The sequence below is a fragment of the Phocoena phocoena genome, chromosome 2, assembly GCF_963924675.1.
Source record: "Phocoena phocoena chromosome 2, mPhoPho1.1, whole genome shotgun sequence".
In the NCBI taxonomy this organism is placed as follows: Eukaryota; Metazoa; Chordata; class Mammalia; order Artiodactyla; family Phocoenidae; genus Phocoena; species Phocoena phocoena.
In genome coordinates this window covers 86,574,536-86,592,653 of record NC_089220.1, presented here as the reverse complement: position 1 = coordinate 86,592,653, position 18,118 = coordinate 86,574,536, and the positions used below count along the sequence as shown (strand labels likewise).

At 52.3% G+C, this 18,118-nt stretch overlaps 1 protein-coding gene across 1 annotated transcript; it reads left to right on the top strand.

The window, feature by feature from the left end:
* Positions 1–1,432: 1,432 nt before the first annotated feature.
* On the top strand, positions 1,433–18,068 carry STRC (stereocilin). The gene is made up of 29 exons (XM_065872192.1): positions 1,433–1,478; positions 1,786–2,571; positions 2,661–2,685; positions 3,434–4,688; positions 5,657–5,719; positions 5,811–5,921; positions 6,093–6,259; positions 6,428–6,614; positions 6,731–6,846; positions 7,103–7,235; positions 7,593–7,775; positions 8,059–8,097; positions 8,265–8,432; positions 8,589–8,654; positions 9,135–9,260; positions 9,567–9,625; positions 10,452–10,575; positions 10,689–10,801; positions 12,994–13,129; positions 13,543–13,739; positions 13,931–14,021; positions 14,242–14,398; positions 15,009–15,178; positions 15,814–15,969; positions 16,731–16,873; positions 17,065–17,213; positions 17,443–17,540; positions 17,637–17,784; positions 17,980–18,068. Exons 1-29 carry the CDS (start codon positions 1,433–1,435, stop codon positions 18,066–18,068), a joined length of 5,301 nt encoding a protein of 1,766 aa, XP_065728264.1.
* Positions 18,069–18,118: the final 50 nt, after the last annotated feature.

Here is an 18,118-nt window from a genome sequence, read left to right as displayed (position 1 = left end):
TGCGCCACCAGGGAAGCCCTAAAATGAGAAGTTTTTACAAGAGGATTCTTCAAGTCCTTTCCAGCTCTAAAATTCTATGATCGTGGGCTTCCCTGGTGGTGCAGTGGTTGAGAGTCCACCTGCCGATGCAGGGGACACGGGTTCGTGACCCGGTCCGGGAAGATCCCACGTGCCGCGGAGCGGCTGGGCCCGTGAGCCATGGCCGCTGAGCCTGCACGTCCGGAGCCTGTGCTCTGAAACGGAAGAGGCCACAACAGTGAGAGGCCCGCGTACCGAAAAAAAAAAAAAAAAAAAAAAAATTCTAGGATCGTAAATGGACCTTCCAGGACAGAGGCACATTAATAATGGATTTAAACGTATGGGTTTGGGCTTTAGAGAAGGGTTCTAAGGAAAGAAGGACAGAATATGGTTTGAGTGGAGCCTGTGGTGAATTACTGTTTAGAACTGGTGTCAGGTAAAGGCCTTGGGGGCCTTAAACGGAGGGCAGAAAAGACTTCTCACCCTGACCAGATCAGAGAGATGGATCTCTCTGATCTATGAGCAGTTTCTGTGTGTGTGTGTGTGTGTGTGTGTGTGTGTGTGTGTGTGTGTGTGTATGCATGTGGGGAATAGCCCCCTTGCATAGTTACTTAATCTGGTTTATTTCTTTTCTCACCTCAGAATTTTCTAAGGGCTTTCTCCTGGGCCACAGGAAGAGAGCCAGAGGGCAAACCCAAACACTTGAATGGCCTGATGAGCAAGTCACTCCTCTCTGTGTCTATTTTCTTATCCACAAGATGAGAGGTTTGGTCTGTGTGATCTCTGAAATCCTGCCCAACTCTTTAACATTTTGTGGCTCTGAGTACTGAATCAAAAGCCCCTCTCTTCCTGAATGCTCCATCCTTAGACCAGACCTTTGTCTTCATTCCTCTTCTCTGTTTACATCTGCTGCCCAGATCCATGCTCCTGGCCCCCTTTCTTCTTCAATTCCCTCAAATTCTACTTGCTTTTTAGCTCCTTTGGGCCCTCTTTTGTTCTTATATTTCTATTGTTGTTTATTTAATATTATTTATATATATTTCTTATATTTCTGCAGACCCTCCCAGATTACACTCCTGATCTCCAGAACTGCTCCATCTCTATGTCTGCCTACTCCTATCTGCATCCTGGCTCCTCACTGAAGTTATATCCTTGGGTTCCTCTGAGGGCCCCCTGGGATCCCCTATCATTGGTCCCTCTGACAGGCACACCCTTCTCCAAAGCCAAAGGATCAGGTATTCAGTGGCTCAGGTGACAAACCTGCTGTCAGGTTACGGATATTGTTTCCTGAAAGACCACACTACAGTGTCAGTGGAGACTCAGGCTGCCTGCAGTGCCCTGCCCTCACCTGGCTATCCCACACAAGGTGAGAATAACCAGAACTCACCTCTAGTACCAGCGCTTACCTGGAAACATGGCTCTGAGCCTCTGGGCCCTGGTGCTGCTGCTATCCTGTGGAGGTGAGAGGAACAGTGAGCTGGGCTGGGGATGAAGGGGATGGTTGCTGGAAAGAGACTTAAGAATGCAGAGATTAACTGGTTCGAGAAAAAATAAAGGGGCAAGGAAGAGGGGCAGAGACTGGAGCTAAGGGAGAAAATGAGGGTTAAGAAATCAGGCCAAGACTTACTGTAGGTTGTTGAAAGGGACTCAGCTCACCATCTTTTTCACCTCATCTTTATATCTAGGCAGGGACTGGGCTCCAGGGCAGGGCTGAATTTGGGTTCCAGGCTTTTCCCCTTCAGTGATCTCTGGTTTCTCTTCTTACAGTGACTCTGGCCCCTACTGGGCCTCAGTCCCTGGACCCTGGTCTCTCCCTCCTGAAGTCTTTGCTCTCCGTTCTGGACCAGGCTCCACAGGGGTCCCTCAGCCGCTCACGGTTCTCTGCATTCCTGGCCAACATTTCTTCTTCCTTTGAGCCTGGGAGAATGGGGGAGGGACCGGTGGGAGAGCCCCCACCTCTCCAGCCCCCTGCCCTCCGGCTCCATGATTTCTTAGTGACGCTGAGAGGCAGCCCAGACTGGGAGCCAATGCTGGGGCTGCTGGGGGATGTGCTGGCACTGCTGGGACATGAGCAGACCCCCCGGGACTTCCTGGGGCACCAGGCAGGTGTGCTGAGTGGACTTGCAGAGGTGCTGCTGGGAGCCTTAGTTCCCGGGGGACCCCCTAGCCCTACCCGGCCCCCATGCACTCGTGATGGGCCCTCTGACTGCGTTCTGGCAGCTGACTGGTTGCCTTCTCTGCTGCTGTTGTTAGAGGGCACACGCTGGCAGGCCCTGGTGCAGGTGCAGCCCGGCGTGGACTTCGCCAATGCCACAGGCCTCGATGGGAGGGAGCCAGCCCTCCACCTTTTGCAGGGTCTGTTGGCTTTGCTCACCCCAGTGGGGGAGCTGGGCTCTGAGGAGGCTCTTTGGGGAGGTCTGCTGCGCACAGTGGGGGCCCCCCTCTATGCTACCTTCCAGGAGGGGCTGCTCCGAGTCACTGACTCCCTGCAGGATGAGGTCTTTTCCATTCTGGGGCAACCAGAGCCTGATGTCAATGGGCAGTGCCAGGGAGGTGAGTGCTGCTGGGTCTGGGGCTGGGCTGTGGCAGGGCAAGGAAGGGTGAGACTGGGGTAGTTCTCTTCCTTACTCTTTCCCTCCTAGGCAATCTTCAGCAGCTGCTCTTGTGGTAAGTAACAGGAGAGGAGTTCTGAGGGATTGGGTGTGGGACGTCATCAGCCTCCAGAGTGGAAGAGGAAACTGATGGGAGGGGTGTAGTTTACAGGTTTTTGAGTGTGACTATCGAGGTTGGTGTCCCAGCTCTACCTCTTCCTAGCCATGTGACCTTGGGCAGGTTATAGCCTCATTCTATGCCTCAGTTTCCCCACTTGGGAAATATGGATAATATTAACTACCTCAGAGTTTTTGCAAGGGATTAAATGAGTTGATACTGTATGTGTAAACCACTTAGAACTGTGCCTTGCACATGGTGCTTGATAAATGTTAACTAATAAAGATGGGGTATGGAAAGAAAGGACGGGATTGCTTCCTCCACTCCTTACTGTTTCAGTACAACAGTGCCAGAGCACAGGCGGACATATTCAGTTGCTGGGCAGATTTCCTGATCTGTGGCCAACCAAGGGTTGTGTTTAAGCTGCCTAAAAGCGTATGCAGAAAGGAGAAAGAAGGGGGCCAGGTGGACAGAAGGGACTCTAACTGCTCCTAGGTGATTTTTGTGCCTTGGCGGGACAGATCTCTCTCCCCTTTCCCCCCATTCCAACATTTAAACCAGTAACACCAGTACTCCCAGTGACCTCACTTTTGGAAAAGCCTGTGCTTGCCACCCTCCCTGCAGGGCTCTGGGCCGGGGCCAGAAGTCTCAACCTGAGGACATGTAAACTGATCAGATGCTCACCTGCTCCTCCCTCTGCATCCAGGGGCATCCGGCACAATCTCTCCTGGGATGTGCGGGCATTGGGCTTTCTGTCTGGATCGCCACCTCCACCCCCCGCGCTCCTCCAATGCCTGAGCACAGCTGTGCCTCTGCCCAGGACTTCCCAGCCCTCAGCCCACATCAGCCCTCGCCAGCGGCGGGCCATCTCTGTGGAGGCCCTCTGCGAGAACTCCGCAGGCCCAGCACCGCCCTACAGCATTTCCAACTTCACCCTCTACGTGATCTGCCAGCACATTAAGCCTGTCTCCCCGCAGCCCCCTCCCAGCACTGCTGCCATCTGTCAGACAGCTGTGTGGTATGCAGTCTCATGGGCACCAGGTGCCCAAGGCTGGCTCCAGGCCTGCCACGACCAGTTTCCCGAAGAGTTCCTGGAGGCAATCTGTAGCGACCTCCCCTTTTCCACCCTGTCGTTTCCCAACCGCCGCTTGGTAAAGCGGCTCTGTGCGGGCTTGCTCCCACCCCCTACCAGCTGCCCTGAAGGCCTGCCCCCTGTCCCCGTCACCCCAGAGATCTTCTGGGGCTGCTTCTTGGAGAACGAGACTCTGTGGGCTGAGCGGCTGTGTAGGGAGGCGAGTCTGCAGGCTGTGCCCCCCAGCAACCAGGCTTGGGTTCAGCATGTGTGCCAGGGCCCCACCCCAGATGTCACGGCCTCCCCACCCTGCCACATTGGACCGTGTGGGGAACGCTGCCCAGATGGGGGCAGCTTCCTGATGATGGTCTGTGCCAATGACACCATGTACGAGGCCCTGGTGCCCTCCTGGCCTTGGCTAGCAGGCCAGTGCAGGATAAGTCGTGGGGGCAATGATACTTGCTTCTTGGAGGGGTTACTGGGCCCTCTTCTGCCCTCTCAGCCCCCACTGGGACCATCCCCACTTTGCCTGGCCCCAGGCCCCTTCCTGCTTGGCATGCTGTCCCAGCTGCCACGCTGTCAGTCCTCTGTGCCGGCCCCTGCGCACCCCACACGCCTACACTATCTCCTGCGCCTGCTGACCTTCCTCCTGGGTCCAGGGGCCGGAGGGAAGGAGGCCCAGGGGATGCTGGGTCAGGCCCTGATGCTCTCCAGTCTCCCAGACAACTGCTCCTTCTGGGATGCCTTCCGCCCCGAGGGCCGGCGCAGTGTGCTGCGGACAGTCGGGGAGTACCTGGAACAGGAGGAGCAGCCGACCCCCCTGGACTTTGACCCCACTGCCAGCTCCAGCTCTGGTGTAAGCAAGATGGAGCTGCTGGCCTGCTTCAGCGTGAGTGATCTGCCAAGGTGAAAGCTCCTGGAACAGAGGGAAGGGCCTCCATGGGAATTCTCTACTATATTACTGAGAGGCAGGAGTGTAGTGCAGCGGTTAAGCCCACAGCTCTGGAGTCATACAGGCTTGGGTTTACATCTTAGTTCTGTGATCAACCCTGGACAAGTTTTTAACCTCTCTGAGCAATATTTTTGTCATCTGCAAACGAATGGGGAGAATAATGGTGCCACTCTTTTTAGGGTGGCTGTAAGGATTACATCAGATAACACATGCTGTGGCCTTAGCACTAGTATATGATATAAAAACAATATATAATAAATGTTATCTCATTATTCTTCCTGACTTTTTGATTTTCCCCCTTTCTGCTCTGGAAAGGAAAGGGATCAAGTTAGAGGGCTCTAATTCTGTCCCTAGAGAGTGAGAATTGGAAACTGGCAAAATATAGGAAGATAAGGCAGAAATGAGAAAAATTCAGGGTGATTGCAAATCAGAAGAGTTGGGTTTCAGGTTCAACTATGCCACAAGTGTGGTTTTAGGTGAGTAATTTAATTTGGTTTTCCTGGGCTTCAGTTTCTTCTCTGTAGAGTGAAGGGGCTGGAATATGTGAATACCTTAGTTCATTCATTGAGTTCTGCTTACTTGTAAGGCACTTTGCTAGGTTCTGTAGGGAATATAAAGATTCCTTACTCCATGTTAGGGCCCACTTTCTCGAGTCCTGGGACCAGTGAAATGTAATAATTTGGTTCATATCTACAAGTATTTACTGAGCCAACTATGGCCCTGGCATGGGAAAGGCTATAGCAGACATGGTCCCTGACCTAAAGGAGTGTAACATCTGAGCAGACACACATACTAGCTTCGGATGAAGGACAAGCATTCTAGCAAGTGGAGTTGGAGTGCCTGGGGAAGCCGCAGGAGGGACAGAGGAGACAGCTCTCTTGGCATCTTGTCTGTCTCCCCTCCAGCCTGTGCTGTGGGATCTGCTCCAGAGGGAGAAGAGTGTTTGGGCCCTCCAGATTCTAGTGCAGGTAACAGATGCGGGGGGTGGGGGGGCAGTATGCGGGTGGCCTGAGGTCCCTGCCCAGTGAGGCCATAACCACCATGACCTCCTACTCCCAGGCATACCTGCACATGCCGCCAGAAAATCTCCAGCAGCTGGTGCTTTCAGCGGAGAGCGAGGCTGCTCAGGGCTTCCTGACGCTCATGCACCGTTCCTGGGCCCAGATGCAGGTGGGCACGGAGGGAGAAGGGAACGAGGGTGGCGGGGGAAATCTAGGAATCAAGAGCACCTGGAACCAGGTAGGCAATGGGCTCGCTCTAGCAGAAGGAGGAACTTAGCAGGGGAGATGGCCAGAAGAGTGGGCATCCCCAGAGCCGGCATTCATTCCTGTGCCCCCACAGGTGCCACCATCTGAGGAGCAGGCCCTGGGTCGTTTGACAGCCTTGCTGCTCCAGCGGTACCCGCGCCTCACCTCCCAGCTCTTCATCGATCTCTCACCACTCATCCCCTTCTTGGCTGTCTCCGACCTGATGCGCTTCCCACCATCCCTGTTGGCCAATGACAGTGTGTAAGGACCTTGTACCACTCCTCCTGACCCTGTCAGGGTCAGGCCAATCCCCCCCACCTAGAGCAGCCCCTTCGATTAAAACTGGGGAGTCTCCTTCCTGTCCGTGACAGCAGGTCTGTGCAGAGCCAGGGAACAGGGCCAAGGGCTAAGACCCATTACTCTCCCTAGCCTGGCTGCCATCCGGAATTACAGCCCTGAAATGAGGCCTGAACAGAAGGAGGCTCTGGCACGGCGACTGCTGGCCCCTGAGCTGTTTGGGGAAGTACCCGCCTGGCCCCAGGAGCTGCTATGGGCAGCGCTGCCCCTGCTCCCCCATCTGCCTCTGGAGAACTTTCTGCAACTCAGCCCTCATCAGGTATGTGGACGATCCTTTATTTGACTAGGCTGTTTTCTGATAGGTGGGTTGGGAGTCAGTGGCATGTCTCCTAGTCCCACAGTGACCCCAACACAAGCTGACCTTCCCCATCTCAGATCCAGGCCCTGGAGGATATCTGGCCAGCGGCAGGTCTTGGGCCAGGACACGCCCGGCATGTGCTACGCAGCCTGGTGAACCAGAGTGTCCAGGATGGAGAGGAGCAGGTGCGCAGGTGAGTGGTTGTGGGACCGGTGATCACGGCCAGAGCTGGGGAGAGGTAGGTACAGCTGCCATGATGGGTTGGGGTCCTAGAAAGGAAGGGGCAAGAGAGTAGGCAGTGGCCCCTGGCGGTGTAGGGCTCCAGGAGAGAGGCCTGTATCTGGCATCCATATTTCCTAGTTTAGCGGTCGGAGTGCTTGCTCCATGTACCCACATGGTCCCCGCCTTAGTACCAGCCTCAGTGAAGGCCAGCTTCGTGCCCTCTTCAGGCTGGGGCCCCTCGCCTGTTTCCTGAGCCCTGAGGAGCTGCAGAGCCTGGTACCCTTGAACAATCCAATGGGGCCGGTAGAACGGGGGCTGCTGGAATGTGCGGCCAACGGGACCCTCAGCCCACAAGGACGGGTGAGCCCCTCGGCACAGGCCTACAAGACTCCAGGCTTCCCGTGGGGGGTGGTCTGTGTGGAGGATGTGCCCAGTCATCTCAACCAAGCTTGAGCACAGTTGGTGCCAGCCCTTGCCCCACCTTGGCTACCTTCATTCCTTACTTCCTTACTCCATGGCCATTCTTATCTGTTACCACCCCTTCGGGACCCTGCTCCATCTGGTCTGTCCTTTGATGTCTTGAACCCAATCTGCTCCTCTCCCATCCCTGGTTCCAAGCCATTATCCAGGCCCTGGGAAATCCAGATGTGGGATTAGAGAGGAGGCTTAAGGTTCACCTGTCTTTTCTCTCTAGTCCCAGACCTTCTTTGGTTACAGGTAGCATATGAACTTCTGGGGGTGTTGCGCTCATCTGGAGGAACTGTGCTGAGCCCCCAGGAGCTTCGAGTTTGGACCCCTCTCTTCCCTCAGCTGGGCCTCCGCTTCCTGCAGGAGCTGTCAGAGCCCCAGCTTAGAGCCATGCTTCCTGCACTGCAAGGAACCAGTGTCACACCTGCCCAGGTGGGCCTATCTCACTCCCTGGCTTCCATCTGCCACCCACGGAACCTCAGTCAAGAGAATTACATTCAAGGATACCATTGGGCCCCCTGAAGCCTCCTTTTCCTCTGTCCCAAGGAGGACTCCCTCAACCCCATTCCTCAGATGAAGAAGAGCCCAGAGCCAGGCTGGTCACTGGTGTGGTAGAGAGGGAGCTGGAAGTTTTGGAGGGCGGGCCCTAGGGACCTGCTTGGGACCTGGCTGCCAGGACCTGAGAGCTGTTGTTTCCTGTCCCATCCTCCCTTAGGCTGTCCTACTGCTTGGACGGCTCCTCCCTAGGCGTGACGTGAGTAGCAGCAACTTCTCAACATCCCCCAGAGCTCTCTGTCCACCCCCCTTTCCCTGGCTCCCTCTCAGCTCCCCTCATACCTGCCGCCTTTCTGTACTGTGATTGTCCTCTTCCCTACCACCTGGCCCAGCTTCTTCAGGCCTCTTGTCTCTCTTGCTCCCCAGCTGTCCCTGGAGGAACTCTGCTCCTTGCACCCTCTGCTTCCAGGCCTCAGCTCCCAGACATTCCAGGCCATCCCTAGGCGAGTTCTGGTTGGGGCCTGTTCCTGCCTGGCCCCTGAACTGTCACGCCTCTCAGCCTGCCAGACTGCAGCACTGCTGCAGACCTTTCGGGTATGAGAGCAGCAGGGAGGATGGCCAATCAGGGATGAGGGCTCTGGTTGGGAGGAGGGCATCTTCCCTGTGCCCAGGGAAGGCCCCTCAAACCTCATCACTTTTACACACACACACACACACACACACATATACACGCATCTAATTCTCGTGCAGGTGAAAGATGGAGTTAAAAACATGGGTGCAACAGGTGCCAGTGCAGCTGTGTGTATCCCTGGTCAGGTACGTGTGGTTTCTCCTGACTGAGCTCCTCTCCACATCCCAGGGCTGTTTCATATGGCTGGTGCTGCCCCACATTCTCTCCCTGCAGTGGCCCCGAGAGTCCAAGCTAGCTCTGCGCCCACCAAGACATTCGTAGCTCTCCCCAGAGCCAGTTGCAGGACAGCATGACATCCTAGAATGTCAAAGCCACAAGGGTCTGAGAAATCTTCCAGGCCAGTCATCCTGTTTTCAGATAAAGGGACCAAGGCTCTGAGAAACTGAGGGAGTTTAGTCCATCAGGTGCCTAATCAACAGTGACACTTGACCACAACCGTCTTTTATGTGAAGGCTCTTGGGTGTGCCCTGTTAGAGTGGCACATGCCATTCCACCCTTCTCCTAGTTTTGGTCCCTTCCTGCCCCCATGGTTCCCCTACTTCTTTGAGGCCTGAGTCCAGACCCTTTCACCTATCACTACACTGCTACACCCACCCCACCGGCAGCCTATCCCCACCACCTGGCCAGACTGCCTGCTGCCTCTGCTCCCACTAAAGCTGCTACAGCTGGACTCTGCTGCTCTTCTGGCTAACCGAAGGCATTACCGGGAGCTGCCCTGGTCTGAGCAGCAGGTAATTCTTCCCACTACCCCAGAACTCCCTTCTCTCACTATTTTCCACCTCCCTCACCCATCCCTCAGACATACGGCACATTATCCCTAGCATCCCTTATGATGTGACCTGCTTTGCTCTTTCTTTTTCCCTCCTCCCTATTGCCTATTTTCTGTCTCTCTCTCTCTCTGTCTCAGCAGTGGGCATTTGGGAGAGTAGGAGGCTGGTGGGACCCACAGGGTGGAGAGGCAGCAGTGGGTCCAAGGCATCATAGGTCCTTGGGCAATATCTCTGCTGGGAAGTGGCTCCTCTTTCTTTCTCCTGTAGGCACAGTTTCTCTGGAAGAAGATGCAGGTGGCCACCAACCTGACCCTCAGGGATCTGCAGTGAGTAACTTGTGTTGAGCTGTGAGTTTAATTCAACTAACATTTTTTGAGTGCTTACCATGTGCCAGGCACCATGTGATATGTGGAGGAGTGGGGGTATGAGGATCAATGATGCATAGCCTCAGCCTGGGGGTCTTCTTCTGGCTCCTCCTCCCCTGACCCTCCTGCCCTTCCATAGCACAGTATCTATCCTGATTGGGTTCAGGTCCTAGCCCCATCACCTGTTTGTGATCTTGGGCAAGTCATTTAGCCTCTCTAAGCTTCAATTTTTCCTTCTGTAGAATAAGAATTAAAATGGTACCTTCTTACTACCACAGCATTGTAAGTCAACTATACGCCAATAAAAATTTTAAAAATAAATAAATAAAATGGTACCTTCCTATAGGTTGTGAAGATTAAATGAGATAAGGCATAAAAGGTACTTAATACAGTGTCGGGCCCAGTGTAAGCTTCTGGTAGACATTTGCTAATTAATCCTTCAGAGCCACTGACCAAGCAGGAATAAACAGGAGTTAAGTATCACCTTACTTCCACCCACAGTAAAAGAACCATGGGCTTCTGAAGACATGGCTCTAGTCTCACTTTACCACATTTCTAGTAGAATGATGCTGGGAATGTCATTTGACCTCTGTAAATCTTTATTTTCTTCTCTGATAAACAGTGATTATGTTGTGGGAAGCCAGTGAGAATATCTATGGAAAGATATTTCTCAAACTGTAAATTACCGTAAATGAACATCTGTACTTGTGTTGAGAATGTTGATATCAAGGAGCAGACAGGCTGTGGCACGTGTTGAATGAGCATCTACCCACTCACACATCTACAGGGCTCTGGGTACTCTGGCAGGGGGCATGTCCTGTGAGTTTCTGCAGCAGATCAACTCGATGGCAGACTTCCTTGAAGTGGTACACATGATCTATCAACTGTCCACTGGGGTTCGAGGGAGCCTGGTGAGAGGGGTGCTTGCGCATTAGTGGGAGCAGGGAGGCGGGGACGCTGGGTATAGAACCCAGCCTCTATGCTCAGCTCTGTCCTAAACCTGCTTCCCTACCCTGTCCTACAGAGGACCTGTATCTGGGCAGAGCTACAGAGAAGGATGACAATGCCAGAGCCAGAACTGGCAACCCTGGGGCCAGAACTGAGTGGGCTGGACACCAAGCTACTCCTGGACTTACCGTAAGGCTACAATTGGAGATACTGGATTCTCAGAAGGCTCAACCTAGGGTAGAAGATCTGCCCTTAGGAAATACCTTAGAGGTGGTGTTTTTCTGTCTGGTGGTTCCCTGACATCAGTTACGGCCTAAATCAGAGGATTCTTTTCAAAGTTGTGCTAGGGGAACTTTCCTGGTGGTCCAGTGGGTAAGACTGCATGCTCCCAATGCAGGGGTCCCAGGTTCGATCCCTGGTAGGGGAACTAGATCCCGCATGCATGCCGCAAGTAAGAGTTCGCATGCTGCAACTAAGAAGTCCGCATACCGCAACTGAGTCCGCATGCAGCAACAAAGATACCGCATGCCACAACTAAAGATCACACATGCCGCAACGAAGATCCCACGTGCTGCATCTAAGACCTGGTGCAGCCTAAATAAGTAAATATTTTTTTAAAAACGAAAAACAAAGTTGCTCTAGGTATTGACTGGCTCCCCAAACAAGGCCCCAGCATGGGACACCTGAGCGTGGCAACATTGTGATGTGAGCTGCCAAGCAATATATATATATATTTAATATTTATTCGGCTGCGTTGGGTCCTAGTTGCAACACATGGGATCTTCATTTGCTGCGTGTGGGGATCTTTAGTTGCAGCATGCGGAATCTTTAGTTGTGGCATGCAAACTCTTAGTTGCAGCATGTGGGATCTAGTTCCCTGACCAGGGATTGAACCTGGGCCCCCTGTATTGGGTGCATGGAGTCTTAGCCACTGGACCACCAGGGAAGTCCCCAAGCAATCTTATTATAACCTAGGCCACATTAATAGAGGTAGAATATTTAAAATGAGGGAGGTAGAAGTTCCCTGGTGGCCTAGTGGTTAGGATTCCGGGCTTTCACTGCCATGGCCCGGGTTCAATCCCTGGTCATGGAACTGAGATCCCATAAGCCACATGGCATGGCCAAAAATAAAAATAAAAAATGAGGAAGGTAATGATTCAATTCTGCCCCACAGGACTGTAGTCTGCTTAGGGAACTGTGTTCTTAATATGTTCAGAGGAGTAGGTAAAGATAAAATGTATGAAGCATGTGATAAATACCTTCAAATACCCCAGGGGCTATCAAATAGAAAATAGATTGGCATGTTTCTGAATGGCCCCACTGGGCATGACTAGTACCAGCGAATGTAAATCAGATTTTTACACAATATGAGGAAAATTGTGGTAGTGAGTTCCTGGCCACTGGAGCTATTCAAGCCTAGTCTGGATGGCCCCATAGCAGGAATGTTGTAGAGCAAATTCAAGTATGCATGAGGAGAGAGAAGACTAGATGAACCTAAGGTGGCTCCTAAACTAGATACTCTAGGAGTTTATGAGTATCTCACTCACAGGCTTCTTTTCCCATTTTGCCCCCATGCTCACCCCATTGCCAACTGAACTGTAAGTCAGAGTAGGAAAAAGCTGGTGTTGGTCTTTCTGGGAGGTGACTCCATCCTTACATTTTTATAGACCTTCCCACAGATTTTGGCTTTTGTACTACTTGTTCCAGTTCCAGACTTGGCAACCCTAGATAGAGTACATGGTGTCACTTCTGATTTTTTGGCAAAATGGCTTTTTAAAAAATGCCTTTCAAATCTATTTAAATATATTGGTTCTTGGAGATAATTTAGAATCCCAAAGACCTGGATGAGGTGAAAGATCCTGGACCATGAGTTGGAAGACCTGTGTTCCTCATTTGTGAAAGAGAGATGAGAAAATACCTCTCTTACCCCCAGGTTTTGCCATAGAATCAAATGAGATAATGCCTAAAAGAACTTTGTCAATTGTATAGTGCTATACGAACGAGAGGGGACCTTCTCACAATAAGTAGAGGAAGGGTCGTACTGTGGAAAACAGGAACTGAGATTAAGACCCCACCATTTGATCTCTTTGAACCTCAGTGTTTAATAAAATGGGGGAGGGGACTTAGTGATACTTAATATTTGGGGCTTTTGATTCCATTAGATGAGGTAGGATTGTTTGTTACTTCTCAAGAAGACTGGAAATATGTCACTCCCTTTGTTCTCTCCCTGCAAGCACTGTGGTGGGAACTGGATCTGGGGCTTCCTTTCCAGGGCCACAGGGTTTGGTCTAGTGTTGCCTCTTGTCTGGGCAATGTGGCATTCTGTGGTCCCTTCTCAACTTGGCTCAATTCTGAGTCCCCCCACTGTCAAACTGCTATAGGATCCGGTTGATGGACAGACTGTCCAGTGAATCCATTATGTTGGTGGTGGAGCTGGTACGAGGCACTCCAGAGCAGCTGCTGGAACTGACCCCACTCCACCGGGCAGCCCTGGCAGAAAGGGCACTAGAAAACTTGGTAAGAGTCCACACCATCAGACTCAGAACTGTAGCCTGGGCCATTCTTACCACTCAGACAATGCTCTCTGTCTTCTAGGCCCAGACCTGAACTTTTGCTGCCAAACAGGTTTTTGTCTACAAGGCCTTAGCCCCTAGATCTACCTCTGTGTTCCATTCCTTGATAGTCTGCTTCATGTTTCTTGTCCATATATCCCTTGGAGTATAAGAATTCCTTGGATTCCACCTCCCAGTCTTCCTGCCTGCTCCTATTTGGGCTCATTGTTTAGAAAAGTGCACAATGACAATGAACTTCATAGGGTCTTGGGTTGGGAGCTGGAGGGAGGCAAGGTCAAAGGTCTTGGTGTCTTTATCAAAGAGACTGGTCCTTTGAGACAGCAGTGCATTGTCCCAAGGCCTGATGCCCCTCTCCAGGCTCCAAAGGAGACAACAGTGTCAAGGGAAGTGCTGGAGACATTGGGTCCCTTGGTTGGATTCCTGGGGATAGAGAGCACACGACGGATCCCCCTACAGATCCTGCTGGCCCATCTCAGTCAGCTGCAGGGCATCTGCCTAGGAGAGCCATTTGCCACAGAGCTGGGATGGCTGCTGTTGCAGGAGCCTGTTCTTGGGTACGGACCTCCGGGAACTTCAGATTCTAACTCATTCTTCACCCACCCTCTCAACCACCCTTATCAGTGGCAGCCCATTCAATATGCTTGAGGTCCTTGGAGCCCTGAGTCCCCAGTCCCAGCATGTCTTTCCTCTTCCTTCTCACAGTTCACTCAGCATCCCAATCCCTGATCTTCTTTCTGTCCCTCAGGAAACCAGAGTTATGGAGCCAGGATGAAGTCGAGCAAGCAGGACGCCTAGTATTCACTCTGTCTCCCGAGGCTATTTCCTTGATCCCCAGGGTGAGGTGAAGGAACAAGGGAGGGAGTAAGAGTAGAGAGGGGACTGGGGAGCTGGTTCCAGGGAGCTAAGACCAAGGAAGTTGAGGGCAAAGGGTGTGAAGCCCAAATTTAGCAGGGGGGCGGGGACTGCTAAAAAGAGACAGGACTTTGGAATTACAGCTGTAGCAGCTGGCCCTGACCTGCCCGGCTCTGCCCACCCTCCTTCTACCTTCTCACCCAGGAGGCCTTGGGCCCAGAGACCCTGGAGCGGCTCCTAGAAAAGCAGCAGAGCTGGGAGCAGAGCAGAGCTGGACAGCTGTGTGCAGGGCCACAGCTCACTGCCAAGAAAGCAGCCCTGGTAGCTGGGTTTGTGCGGCCCACCGCGGAGGATCTCCCAGGTGAAACTCCCCACATGCCCATACATGTAGCATGGTGTACAGGAAAGAGTTTCCAACAATGCAGTCAGACTTGTGCCCTTTAAGCAGATTTGTATAACTTCTCTCTAGGCTGGGGTTTTCTAACGTATAAAGCACAGAGGTGTGAGGGATGATCTTCAAGGTCTCTTCTAGTTCTAGGGTTCTATAGCTCTGGGAATTTATAACTCATTATATTTTTAGCCCAGGACTCCCCTTTCCCTGCTCGCTTATCCCTGTTAACAGCTAACTCAGCTCTAGGCTTGATTAAGCGTGGAGCTCTCTCCTGGGAAGACGCTTAGGATGGAGGAAGGTGACACTATGGGGCTAGGGACCTGGGTTCCAATCTAGATCTGCCATTCAGTCCTTGAGCAACCCCGTCGGTCTTCCATCTATACAATGAGGGACTTATCCTCTCCAGTCACTTGTTCTAATATCGAGTCCTATAAATCTCACACTGTAGTAATCCCTTGAGCCATGCTGCCCATATTGCCCTGTCCTTCAAAGGTTGGGGGGGGGTCATTCCATCTATAGCTATCTCTCTGGGCATACTTTAGTACTACACTGACACCCTGGCCCTGCCTTCCCCCTTTAGAACCTGTGCCAAATTGTGCAGACGTACGGGGAACATTCCCATCAGCCTGGTCTGCAACCCAGATCGCAGAGATGGAGCTTTTAGACTTTGAAGACTGCCTAGCACTGTTTGCAGGAGACCCAGGACTTGGGCCTGAGGAACTACGGGCAGCGATGGGCAAAGCAAAACAAGTTAGTGATGGGAGAGTCCAGTTGGGGTTGGAGGTGGAATAACATAAGGAAGCCGGTTGGGTGTGATATGGAACACAAGGGAATGGATAGCTGGGTGAGGGGTGGGGGACATAGGAGATAAAAGAATTAGAGGGTTTGGATCCTGAGTAGGAAGTCAGAGGGGATGAATACTGAGGGAAGGAAGCTAGTGAAATGGGTAGAGGGACTAGAGAAGTGGTTACCAAACTTTAGTGTGTATCAAAGTCATCTAGGGAGCAGGTTTTTTAAATGCTTATTCGAGGATCTCATGCTAGACTCACTGAAGAAGAATCTCTGAGGATGGGGTCTGGGCATCTGCATCTTAACAGTCACCGCCCACCCCCAAACCCCAAGTCTGGTGCACGTAAGAGTTTAGAACTCATGGACTAGAGTCTGCTATTCTTCACTACTGAGACTCTAGAGTCTTTTAATAACACCTGAGTCAGAGGAACCTTAATCCAGTCCTCTCATTTTACAGTTGAAGAAACTAAAGACCCAGAGAAGGCAAGTGATTTGTCCAGAGTTACACAGCTAAGGTCATAGGCAAAACTAAGACCCAGCATTCTGACTCTTAATCCAGTGCTTTTTCCATTCACACTCTTCCTCTCTTTCTCTAGTTGTGGGGTCCCCCTGGGGGATTCCGTCCTGAGCAGATCCTGCAGCTGGGTCGGCTCTTAATAGGTCTAGGAGAGAGGGAACTACAGGAGCTGAGGCTGGTTGACTGGGGTGTGCTGAGCACCCTGGGGCAGATAGATGGCTGGAGCTCCATCCAGGTAACATCTTCTCTCCTCTCTACCACCTTCCAAACACCCATCCCACAGATACAGGCCTCTAGGGCATCTAAAGCCCAAGGAATTTCTTTCCTGTGATCCTGCCTGGCCATTCTTTCTATCTTTTCCTAATACCCCATACTAGTAGCCTTAGGAACTCTGTGATTTATTCACTCTGAGGCCCTGGACACATAATACTTCCTTCTGCCTCCTTTCCCTTTGGCCTTCTTTTTTTCCATCCTTCTCTTTTTTGGATCCTCAACCTTTCCCATGGCCATTGGATCTTCAGGTCTTTTTATTTTTAAATAAATTTATTTATTTTATTTATTTATTTTTGGCTGCGTTGGGTCTTCATTGCTGTGCGTGGGCTTTCTCTGGCTGCGGCAAGCGGGAGCTACTCTTGGTTGCATTGCATGGGCTTCTCATTGCGGTGGCTTCTCTTGCTGCGGAGCATGCGGGCTTCAGTAGTTTTGGCTCGAGGGCTCAGTAGTTGTGGCACGTGGGCTTTAGAGCACAGGCTCAGTGGTTGTGGCGCACGGGCTTAGTTGCTCCGCGGCATGTTGGATCTTCCTGGTCCAGGGCTCAAACCCGTGTCCCCTGCATTGGCAGGCAGATTCTTAACCACTGCGCCACCAGGGAAGCCCAGATCTTCAGGTCTTAATAATAAAAAATCCAGTAGCACTTGTCCCTTCCCTAAGCAGTTGCCCATCCATGACTTCCCCATGACTTCTCTCCTTATCCTGTGGCCTCCACCCCCACCTCAGCTCCGGGTTGTGGTCTCCAGTTTCCTGAAGCAGAGTGGTCGGCACGTGAGCCACCTGGACTTCCTCCACCTGACTGCACTGGGTTACACGCTCTGTGGACTTCGGCCAGAGGAGCTGCAGTATATCAGCAGTTGGGAGTTTAGGTCACCTGTGGAGGAGGGTGTGGGTGGTGGTGCTGAGGGAAATGTGGGCTCACTGGGGAGGGAAGGATCATGCAGGAGTGGTCCCATGGAGGAAGGGATCTCACCTGAAGCCATTTCTACCATCAACTCATGACCATGGACCCTTATCACCATGGCTGAATCCTTCTCCCTTCCTTCCCACTCTTCCACAGCCAAGCAGCTCTCTTCCTGGGCAACCTGCATCTCCCGTGTTCTGAGGAGCAACTGGAGGTTCTGGCCCAGCTCCTTGTGCTGCCTGGTGGCTTTGGCCCAGTCAGTAACTGGGGGCCTGAGATCTTCACCGAAATTGGTACAATAGCAGGTAGGGAGACTGGGCCACTGCTGCTGCTGGTTGTCAGGGGTTGGTTTCCATACCATGGATGGACTGGTTGGAGGACTGCTCTGGAGTTCTTAAGGTGGGAGTCTGAGAAGGCATTTAGGTAAGAGGTTGGAGATGTGTTGGGGAAGGTCTATGGTAGGATACCTTGGGATTATCTGGAGAAGGCCAGTATAAGATAACATTTGCATGCCCATCCCACTTGCTTCAACAGCTGGAATCCCAGACCTGGCTCTTTCAGCACTGCTGGGAAGACAGATCCAGGGCCTTACCCCTCTGGCCATTTCTGTCATCCCTCCTCCGAAATTTGCTGTAAGTATTGATGGAGTGGGGTCTGGGGTGACCACAAGAGAGCCAGGGCCCAACAAGGGCTACAGTGGATGTCCTGATTCTTGCTTCCACCCCTAGGTGGTGTTCAGCCCCACCCAGCTATCTAGTCTCACCAGTGTTCAGGCTGTGGCTGTCACTCCTGAGCAAATGGCCTTTCTGAGTCCTGAGCAGCGACGAGCAGTTGCATGGGCCCAGTATGAGGGGAAGGAGACCCCAGAACAGCAGGGTGAGTTCCCAACTGCACAGCTTGACCCACCAACCCCTGACCCAGAATCTGAACCCTAACTTGGTACTGGTTGGCTCACAGAACCCTTCAGGGAGGTCCTGGAGTGAAGGGATCTACAGGCAGATAGTTTCCAAGTATCAATGGCTCCTGTGGAGCAGAGCTGTGATATTCTTTCCATTCTCTGTCTCATTATAGGTCGAAGCACAGCCTGGGGCCTCCAGGACTGGTCACAACCCTCCTGGGCCCTGGCATTGACCATCTACTTTCTTGGCAACCTGCTATGAGCCTGTCTCTGCAGTTAAAGAGAGAGATTGTTGGGAAAGACATTTTAAGT

What these genes read in the sequence shown, in the direction of transcription:
- STRC (XM_065872192.1), top strand. Translation starts at nt 1,433, where the DNA reads ATGGCTCTGAGCCTCTGGGCCCTGGTGCTGCTGCTATCCTGTGGAG. An exon ending in CCAGTGTCACACCTGCCCAG is followed by an intron (nt 7,776 to 8,058) that starts GTGGGCCTATCT and finishes ATCCTCCCTTAG; the next exon opens with GCTGTCCTACTGCTTGGACG. An exon ending in AAGCTACTCCTGGACTTACC is followed by an intron (nt 10,802 to 12,993) that starts GTAAGGCTACAA and finishes AAACTGCTATAG; the next exon opens with GATCCGGTTGATGGACAGAC.